We start from the raw sequence: 10505 nt of genomic DNA, 5'->3' as shown, positions 1-10505 counted from the left end.
AGCATTCAGATCAGCCAAGTGAAAAGCACAGGGTTGTTTTCTCAAGAGAAGACTTGAATTCACAAACACTTGGAGTCGCAACAGTTTTCTGTTTGCTTGTTACTCTCCAGCAGAACACTCTTTATTTGAAAATATGATTATATGATGAAAATTTAGTAAAATTAATAATTACAAATTGACAGCCATTTCTTCTCCCTTTGCTACTCCCTTTTTGGTGGTCTTTCTGTTCCTCTCAGTCTCACAGCCTTTTGGTCAGATTAGGAGACTGTTTTATGCCCAACAGCCACATACCACCACAAGATATCCAGCCCTGTAATCGCTATCTGAAGTCCAGGAGAATTTTGGTGGGGCCTGACACAACAGTGCTGCTGTGAACCTGACCTTTGAGACATGTGCTCATCCACCGCATTGGCCATAACAGGATACTGCCTGCCAAAGTCTGTCAGAAGACATCATGAAAGCAGAGGTCCTGTTGAGATTTTTCAAGGATTGACTTCCTACAAGCTACCATGATTCTCATGGCTTTCTGGCCTCCTTAGCCATCCCCAGGCAGTTGTGCAAAACATTTTTCCAGGCCTCTTTCATCTGCTGATTCCTTAGGCTGAATATGAAGGGATTTAAAAGAGGAGTCATAAGGCTGGAGAGAACAGAGAGGATTTTGTTGAGGTGCACAGAGTTCATCTGGGAAGGCCTGACGTAGAGGAAGATGGAGAGGCCAAAACCTAGGGAAACAGCAGTGAAATGAGAAGCACAAGTGGCAAATGTTTTCTGCCTGCCCTGCGCAGACGGGATCTGGAATACGGTCAAAATAATCCAGGCATAGGAGACCACGGTCAATGCCAAGGAGCTGAGGAGCAGGAACAAAGACAGCACAAAATCGATCAGCTCAATAAGCTGGACGTCTGTGCAAGCAAGGTGCAGGAGAGGTGCACTGTCGCAGAAGTAGTGGTCGATGACGTTGGGACCACAGTATGGCAGCCTGACTTTCAGGACCACTGACGGCAGGATCCAGATGAAGCCACCCATCCACGCACCTAGGACAAGCTGGCTGCACACCCTTTCCGTCATGATGGTGGGATACCTCAGGGGGTTGCAAATTGCCACATACCGGTCGTAGGACGTGATGGCAAAGAGGATGAACCCCGTTGTAGCCAGGAGGAAAAAAAAATAGGATTGGCTAAAGCAGCCAGCAAAGGAGATGGTTTTCTTCTCTGACATGATGTTTGCCAGCATTTTTGGCACCACAGAAGAAGTCACGGAGATGTCAATGAAGGCCAAATTACTGAGGAAGTAATACATGGGAGAATGGAGATGGCAGTCTGTATAGACCAGTACAATGATAAGAGCATTTCCCAGGACAGTCACTAAATAAGCAAGCAGGAACACCACAAAGAAGATGATCTCCACTTCATAGCTGTTTGGAAATCCCACCAGGACAAACTCTGTCACAGCTGTGACATTTCCCATCCAAACGTGTTCTCTGTCATGGCAAGAGTAAGAGAGCAACATATGCAGTTTATTCATTTCAAAGGAAGATCTTTCCTCACCGCTCACATCTCCATTTCCTCCTCTTTCAGCAGTCACAAATATTAGTTATAGCTCTTTGCTTGAAAAAGAAGATTGAATACACAGGCCTTTGCTGCCAAGCTCCTTCAATCTCCCTGTTACCATCAGTCAAAATTACCATCAAATCACAACATGCGATGGATTATTTTCATCCTACATTTCCTGCTTCTGCATTTCCAAGTCATGCATGCACAAAGTAACCAAAATTTACATTTTGCAAGGGAAATACCTTTGCTCCTATGTCTGTGCTTTTGCTCTTACCTTCTGCATGAAGGACACCCCATATATTTATTTTTGGTAGCTTGCTGAAGATACTTGTGTCCAAGTTCCTGATGAGAGCTTCAGTTCCAGTAACTGCGAGGCAAACTGTGGAGAGACAGAGAGAGCAAAAGCAGACCCTATCCTCCCAGTTTATATTGTAACATCAGAAGAACTGACTTTCTAGCCGAGTTACTCCACAGCCCGCAGGAGGACAAATGCAAAAGAGTAATCTTATGATACAGTGAGTGATAGGACTCAAAGTATTAGAATAAAAAGGTTTTCACTCCTGCTAATGGTATAACCGTGGCTGTGTTGCAGGCTCTGATAAGCTGAGCTCCATGTCCTGAGAACTGAAACATGCTTTCTGTAGTCTGTGTAAGCCTTGGCTACTGATTACTACGGGAATGAGTCTAGTAATCGCAAGAAAACCTAGGCAATTTATGAATTCAAAACCTCCCAGGGAAAGAGGTCCAGAAAGTAATGTTCAGGAGAGTGGCAGAAGTCTTTTTTTTTTTTTTTTTTTTTAATGAAGACAGCACATTTCACAGTGGGCCAATTATACTGGACAGCCTGTCTGAGAAACGACAAAGAAAAAATAATTGGCTCCCTTATAAGCATTTGCACCTCGAAAGCTGGTGATTTCTGACTCAGGGGATTCAGGCAGACAAGTCTCACCTAAAGTTTACAAGAGTAAAGAACCTTCTCATTTTGAAACTTTTTTCTTCTTCCTCCGCCAAGCCTTCGCGCCCTCATGAAATCCTGGAGAACAAGAGCATTGCCCAATGAATCAGGTCAAAGATGACCTCTTCAAGGGTCCCATCTCTCAGAGAGACCACCGCAATGGGGAGAGTCATCTCACCTAATCTGACATGCTCTGTGGTGTGAATGTCTACTTATGAGCAAACACCCAAGTGTCCCACCATGGGGAATTCCAGGGTTCAGTTCATCTGCCCAGGTTAGGACGGGGCTAGTTGAGGACTAGGCATGTCAGTGCTTTTCTGCACAGGCAGAATCACTGAAGAGGCTCTCCCCCCACTGCAGATGGGTCACGTTGACCCTGGACAGCACTTCAGGCAGCTATCCTTCAGAGCTTATGGTGGTCTTCTGGGCAGTCCTGTTGTGCTCTTGTACAGAAACAAAATAATTCTTTTGTGGGTTTTTTTTTTTGGGGGGGAGGGGGAAGGGGAGGGGCTGTTTTGTTTTGTTACCCTCATAAATAAGAGGGCTCTGACCAAGTGATGCTGAGGCTCAGGCTGTGTGTCCTAGCTTGCTGCATGACAGCCTATAGGGACATTTGAGAGTGTGGGTCTGTTGGGACAGTCTTGCACAACTATCCTATGTGAAGTTAGCCAATAAAACTGGAGGGAATCCTGGGATAAGCTTACCTGGCAATGTGCTCATGCTTTCCCTTGGAGGGGTCCTGCTCCAGAACAAGGCCTCGAGAAGGGCGGTGGCCAGCACATCAAGGGAAGTTGCTACTGCCCCACACTCACAGGTGGCAAGGTCATATTTCGAATACTGATTCTAGTTTTGGGCCTTCCAGACCAGGAGGGATGAGGGAAACATTTGGAGGATCCAGCAGGAAATAGTAAGGGGCCAGCTACAAAGGTTCTTTGACTAAACGTTGAGGGATCTGGACATGTTTAGTCTCGCAAAGAGGAGGCTAAGAAACACTCTTACAGACACCTGCAGCTACCTGAAGGACACTTACAAAGACAACAAAGGCAAAGCCTTCTTGGTAGTGGCTGACGCTACAACAAGGGGCAATAACTGCAAAATGCAGCTTGGGAGGCTCAGGTTGGACATGCGGGAAAAAAAAAAAAAAAAGACTTGGCTAAGCAGGAAAGCCATGGCAGAGCTCCAGTGTAGACAGGCAGCATGCAGGAGGTGGAAGCAGGGGCAGGCTAAAATGGAGCCACTGAGAAATATTGTCCTGGCATATAGAGGTGGTGTTAGGAAAGTCAAAACTCAGCTGAAGTGGAGGCTTTCAAGGAATGTCAAGGGCAATGAGAACAGCTTCTACCAGTACATTGGAGGCTGAGCAAAGAAATGTGGGTCCATTACTGAATGGGACGGGTGACTTAGTGACAGTGAATACAGAAGGCTGAGGTACTCTTCTGCCTTCTTTGCCGCAGCCTGCTCCAGCAGGGTCTCCCAGGCCTTGTTGATCAGTGAAAAGTTTCAGGAAGGTGTAGAATGAGTAGTGGGATTTGAGGGTTGAGTCAGGGATAACTAGGGAGAACTCCACACACCCAGGCCTATAAGGCCCAATGGGCTGAATCAGAGGGTGCTAAGAGAACTGCCCAACACCCTTGCAAGGCATCTATCATCTATGTCTATTGTCTTTAAAATGCTTGGAGATTAGGGGAGAACTGTGGTGAGTGGAGGAAAGCAAATTTTGCACCCACCTTCAGAAAAGACCATAAGGATGATCTGGGGAACCACAGCCCAGTCAGCCTCACTGCGGTGCCTGGGAAAATCTTGGAGCGAGTCATCCTGGAAGACATTTCTGGGCAAATGAAGAAGGTGGTGACTGGGAAGAGTCAGCATGCAGTGGCAAAGGGTACGTCCTGCCTGCCTGACCTGACTGTCTTCCATGACCCAAAGACTGCATTTGTGAAGGAGGAAGAGCACTGGAAGTCATTCACCTTGACTTTAGCAAGGCATTTGACATGGTTTCCAACAACAGTCCTGTATCCAAGTTCGGAAGTTATGGTCTGGATGGCTGGAAAACTACATGTGTGGGGAAAAAAAAGAAAGAAAAGAAAAAAACATTGGGATGATCAAGCTCAGAGAATACTCATAATCAACTGAGAGGACTACAACTCTGACAATGGCATACCTCAGGGGTGTATCCTGGGACATGTGCTTTTTATCATCTTTAGCAATGACCTGTATCAATGGGAGAGGTGACAGAGCGCTTGCTCATCACGTTGGCAGGTGACATTAAATAGGGGGGACCAGGTTCTTCACAGTGATGTATGGTGGGAAGAGGAATGGCAATGGGCATAAACTGAAAGAAGAGAGCTCTGAAGAGGTTGTCCAGAGAGGTCGTGCAGTCTTCATCCTTCATAAAGACAAGACTTGATGAAGCCCTTGAGCAACCTTGCCTTGTCTTTGAGCAAGAGGTTGGACTAGAGGTATCTTGAGGTCCCTTCAGCTGGGTTATGTGATGAAAGGCTCATCTCCACACACGGGAAGGAGCACAGAGGAACAATGAGAGATGAGGGAACCTGAGTAAGCTGAGCAGAGGAACAAAGCCCTCACCTGGCTCTTCCCAGGGCTGCCACAGGAGAGTAGTCAGTCTCATTGTCCAGGTATGAAACCAACCCGATGAGTCAACAGAAAGGCTCTCCGGAGCGCCTTACCACCATGAGCAGGGGTTCACTACCTATGGTGGTATGGGACACATTATGGGATGCAGGGAAGAGTATTCTGGGATTGCACAAGACTTATGATAGGATGTTTAGGGGAAGAACCAAAGGTGGGGAAAGGGATTGATCGAGGTGGTTTGGGGAGGAACAAGTGTTGGAAAACAGAAAGAAAAGGGGACTGTCCAGGGATGTTATATGGCCACCACCTCCAGCAGGCTCCAGGACCCAGGGATTCCTTGTGCCTGGACTCTGGAGCCCAGGCCAGTGTGCCTGGGCTCCCGGAGGTCTCTCTGTCCCAGGCCAATGGATGAAGCTGCTGCTGTCCCTTTTGCAGGTTCCACGAGAAGCGAGACTGAGCGTGTATCCCAGAGACACATACACAAATGCACACACATGTGCATGCACACAGAGGACACCAACATGGCCTGCTACACAGACTGGCACAGACATAGCGCTGCCTTCAACACCACCCACATGTAGCACCACCAAAACTCACACAAAACATAAGTACAGATGGCCAAGTCGCCTTCCTCCTCTCCAGCAAGTAAAGACTGAAGGTCAATAGGGAAAGCACACACCCCCTCACTCTCGAGTTCACAAGCACATGCACACTCACGGCTCCCTTGAATATCAGCATGGCCCCTCTGTCCATCTGATATCCCTGCCCAGATCGTGAGCCCCTTACCCTCTATATGGGCATCCTCCCTGCCAGCTAGTCCAGCTTGAAGTTTTTTAGCAAATTACACACACACACAGAGCAGGTTAGGGAGAAATGTAAACACTCTACCCACCCCCAGCAGCTGATGGCCTGGCACATGGGCACTGTGACCTGTGGTCCCTGCTCCAGCTGCTGATGCTGAGACTCTCCCTGTACTTTCACCCCAGCCCCGCCAGTAGCTGACCTACAGGACACATGGGCCCTATGACTCCTGGTCCTGCTCCAGTGGCTGATCTCTCTTGCTCCACAAACATGGGGGCTGCCGTCACCCAAGGTCTGACTGCAGTTGCTGGCACCAAATTCACACTCTCTTGTCTCTCCAGTTGCTGGCACCTAGACCTTACAGCACTCACAAATGGGAGAGTGAGATTACAGGGAAAGATAGTTAAAAAAGGATTTAACAGCAACATAAAAAGCATTTAATAGCAACATAGGATAGACTGTGGAGATCAGGATCAGGGCTCGGTCAGACAAGCATACTGACCATCAGCTACTTATATGTAATCAACCATTTGTATATCCCCTCCTCTCTAGTCCCTCCTCCTTATTCCTCCCTGATTCCCTTCCCTAAAACATTCCTTGCTCAGTTTTGCATAATCCCACAAGCACCCTTCAAATATCCAAAATCTTCATTTCTTCTTTCCCTCTTCTTATCCGTTACAAAGTCCAGGTTGGCCTTCTCCAAGCTGTGCCTGTAGTTTCTTCCTGGCCCTTCAATTAGTGACTGGGGACTTTCGGTCTTTGTCATTGTCTCTGTTATCCCTTGCCTAGCAGGTGTGTGTTTGGTTAAGTACTTCCTCCTTTACTTATTATCCCTTTTGCACTGAGAAGGTCCTTGATCAGAAAACCTTAATGAGGCTAATGCTCTCATATTCTACCCACCCTTACATCAGCCAGACAACCATACTGAGCAGCAGCTTGTTGACACAGGAACCTCTCCCTTTCTTTGCCCCCCCTAGCTCCACCTTCCCATTCTTGCTCTTCCTGATTCTCCTTGATCCCCTCCTTTCCCTGCCTTTGGTCCTTCGCTGGAACATCCCAGTGCAGTCCCACAATACCCATTAAACATCACAGAACAATTTTTACACAGTCCCACAAACCTGCTCCAATATGCCACAAGGAATTTGTTCTTTCCCAGGCAACCCCAGACGATTTTGTTTTCTTGTGATCAGTTACAGAGCAGTGCTTGACCCTCTGCAGGGCTACACTGGGAAGGTTCCCTCAAAGCCCAGCCATCAGTGACCGAGAGCTCTGGTCTCTGTTACCTACTGTTTGGTACTTGGGAGGGCTGGTTGCCATTCATGGGGACCTCATCACACTGTAGATTTGGGCTGAGAGAAGCCTGCTGAAATTCAGCCAAGGAAAGGGCAGAGTCCTGCACCTGAGGTGGAATAACTCCAATGGCTCCATACCCAAAGGTGGGCTGGGGGCTGACTGGTGAGAGAGCAGCTTTGTAGAAGAGGACCTGTGCCTTCTGTGAGGAAGCTGAAGAGGATTCAGCAGTGTGCCCTGGCAGCAAACACCATCAAGCAGAATGTGACACCCAAGGTCTCATACTATAGACAGACAAAGGAGTTGAGATGTGGGGAGAACCTGCCCCCTAAGCCCACCCTTGCCCTGAGTTCTGGAGGACCTTGGTAAAAGTTTTCCACAGAGAAGGATGTCTGGGGAGGGAATCCTGATACTCCAAGGGTAAAGGAGCTAGGAGGGAGGATGGCTGTCCCCATCTCCCTACAAGAAGGTGGTGGACAAGGAGCAGAGCTGCAGCTGGAGCCAGAGGAACACAGCTGGAGTGGGGGCTCCCTGATCCCTCAGTGGATGGGGAAGGGGAGGGTGTGGGGGAGGGATATCCAGGTGTTGCTTGCGCCTCTCTTTTTAGCCCTCACCAGCAAGAACTGCCTCCCCCACCGCAGCTTCTTCATCTCCTCTTCGAGCAGAAGAAAGCATGGCTTCTCACCCAGCTCGCCCATCTGCTGCATCCCCAGCCGGTCCCTGAGGCTGTGCCAGGCCAGAGGAGGGAACAGAGGTGAGGCTGGTTTAACCCAACTAAACCCCCAAACAGAAAGGGCACATCTTTTCTTGGAAGTCCAGAGAAAGGAGACATTCACTGTGTACTGATATGCCAGCTTTTACCTTGCAAGTGTGCAAGAGGGGGATAGATGGCTGCCATCCCAGAGACCCACAGCATGAAAGATCCCATTTCAACAGTTCATTTCAACAGCTGGCACAGGTAAAACCACCATGCTGTTTATTATCTCTCCCCCTCCACACCCCCTCCCAAAAAAAAAAAGGCAAACAAATGACATTTTTAACTTTCTCTTCTACATAAGTACATTTCGTCCCAAGGACCTTTCCCTTTCATCGCCTTGCCACTCCACAAGCAGACTCAATGCCAGGCACTTCCAAAGAGGTCCCAAGCACCTAGTGCTAGACTTTCCAAAAGAGCTGGAAGTTGTTTGTGACCAGCGTCAGCAAAGCAGCGTGAGCTCTGGGTGCCACCCAAATCTCTCCTGAGCACTTTCCTCAGGGCCTCCCTGACCTCCCTGTTCCACAGGCTGTACATGAGGGGATTGAGGAGGGACGTAAGGATCGTGTAGAAAAAGGAGAGCACTTTGTTCAGCGCTCTCAGCTTGGGTTTTCTGGGCAGCATGTAGCCAATGATGAGGGTGCCATAGAAAACAGAGATGACAGTGAGGTGAGAGGAACAGGTGGAGAAGGCCTTCTGCCTGCCCATGCTGGATGGGATCCTCAGGATGGCACCTATGATGCATGTGTAAGAGGCCAGTGTGAACAGGAAGGGGAATACTACATCCAAACAGCCATATAGGAAAGCAATGAGCCTGACCTTCCTGGTTTCACTGCAGGAAATCTCCAGCAAAGCGGTAAGCTCACAGAAGAAGTGGTCAGTTGCTCTGGGGCCACAGAACTTCCGCTGGGACAAGAGGTGACTATGGCAGAGCGCAGCGAACCCCTAGCCAGGACCCAGCTGCCATCTGGAGACAGACCTTTCATGTCCTAAGGCTTGCATGTGGCCAAGTACTGATCGTAGGACATGGCTGCCAGCAGGTAACATTCAGTAGCTGCAAAACTGCCAAAGAAATAGAGCTGTGCCATACAGCCGTGAGCAGAGATTGTCCTGTCCCTGGTCATAAAGCTGGCCAGCAGCCCAGGCAGGATGGTGGAGCTGTAGCAGGTCTCCGAGGAGGACAGATTGCCCAGGAAGAAGTACCTGGGGGTGTGCAGATGCTGATCTGTCACGATAAGCAGAACAATGAGGATGTTCCCAACCATGGACACTGAGTAGATTAGAAGTGAGAGGAGGAAGAGTGGTGTCTGGAGTGTGGGGACATTGCCCATTCCAAGCAGGAGGAACTCCATCAGTGATGTCCCATTGTCCCATTCCCATTTCTCTATCAGCATCGCAGATCTGTCTTCCTTTTTCCCACTTTCAAGAGGGGTTCTGAAAAAAAAAAGAGTATTTATTTCTGTACCTGGTTTAAAATATGGAGAGGAAGCTTTTGCTAGAAGAACAGTCACGTGATCCTGAACCCGGAAGGGGAAAAAAAAACCAAAAAAGCAGAGAATCACAGAATCACAGAACAGATGAAGTTGGAAGGGACCTCTGGAGATCATCTGGTCCAGTCCACCTGCGCAGGTAGCATCAGCTAGAGCAGGTTGCCCAGAACCACATCCAGTTGGGCATGGAACAGCTACAAGGGTAGAAACTCCACAACTTCTCTGAGAAACGTTTTCCAGTTTCAACCACCCTCACAGTGAAGAAATGTTTTCCCATGTTCAGACGAAATTTCGTGCATTTCAGTTTGTGCCCATTGCCTCTTGTTCCTGTCACTGGGCACCACTGAGAAGAATCTGGCCCCGTCCTCTTTACACCCTCCTTTCAGATATTTCTACGTATTGATAAGGCCCTCCCTCAGCCCTCTCTTCTCCAGGCTAAACAGTCCTAGCTCTCTCAGCCTCTCCTTGTATAAGAGAAGCTCCAGTCCCTTAATCATCTTTGTGGCCCTTCACTGGACTCGCTCCAATAAATCTACATTTTTCTTTTACTGGGGAGCCCAGAACTGCACCCAGCACTCCAGATGTGGCCTCATGCATGCTGAGTACAGGGGAAAGATCACCTTCCTCGGCCTGCTGACAACAATCTTCCTAATGCACCCCAGCGTAGCATTATCTTTCTTTGCCACAATGGCACACTGCTGGCCCCTGGTCAATTTGGTGTCCACCAGAACCCCCAGGTTCTTCTCTGCAAAGCTGCTCTCCAGCATGTCAGCCCCCACCCTGTACTGGTGCAAGGGGTTATTTCTCCCTATGTGCAGAGCTTGGCATTTCCCCTTGTTGACCTTCCTGAGGTTCCTCCCTGCCCATTTCTCCAGCCTGTCCAGGTCCCTGTGAATGGCAACACAGCCATCCAGTGTACCAGCCACTCCTCCCATCTCTGTATCACCTGCAAAGTTGCTGTGAGTGCATTTGGTCCCATCATCCAGGTCATTAATGAAGATGTTAAACCATAGTGGACGCAGTATTGATCCCTGGGGGACACCACTAGTGACTGGCCTCCAGCTGGACTT

The 10505-nt window shown here is 48.8% G+C and overlaps 2 protein-coding genes across 2 annotated transcripts; both read right to left on the bottom strand.

The window, feature by feature from the left end:
* Window positions 1–516: 516 nt before the first annotated feature.
* On the bottom strand, window positions 517–1467 carry LOC136994021 (olfactory receptor 6M1-like). Its single transcript, XM_067310056.1, has one exon. It carries the CDS (start codon window positions 1465–1467, stop codon window positions 517–519), a length of 951 nt encoding a protein of 316 aa, XP_067166157.1.
* Window positions 1468–8305: 6838 nt separating this feature from the next.
* On the bottom strand, window positions 8306–8973 carry LOC136994020 (olfactory receptor 11L1-like). Its single transcript, XM_067310055.1, is given in 3 exon segments — window positions 8306–8891; window positions 8893–8937; window positions 8939–8973. Coding segments are annotated over 3 exon segments (666 nt in total).
* Window positions 8974–10505: the final 1532 nt, after the last annotated feature.

This window comes from Apteryx mantelli, chromosome 23 (genome assembly GCF_036417845.1).
Source record: "Apteryx mantelli isolate bAptMan1 chromosome 23, bAptMan1.hap1, whole genome shotgun sequence".
In the NCBI taxonomy this organism is placed as follows: domain Eukaryota; kingdom Metazoa; phylum Chordata; class Aves; order Apterygiformes; family Apterygidae; genus Apteryx; species Apteryx mantelli.
This window is presented reverse-complemented; position numbering and strand designations above follow the sequence as displayed.

Bases quoted from the DNA above. Each gene is read 5' to 3' on its own strand.
- LOC136994021 (XM_067310056.1), bottom strand. From the start codon at position 1,467: ATGGGAAATGTCACAGCTGTGACAGAGTTTGTCCTGGTGGGATTTCCA.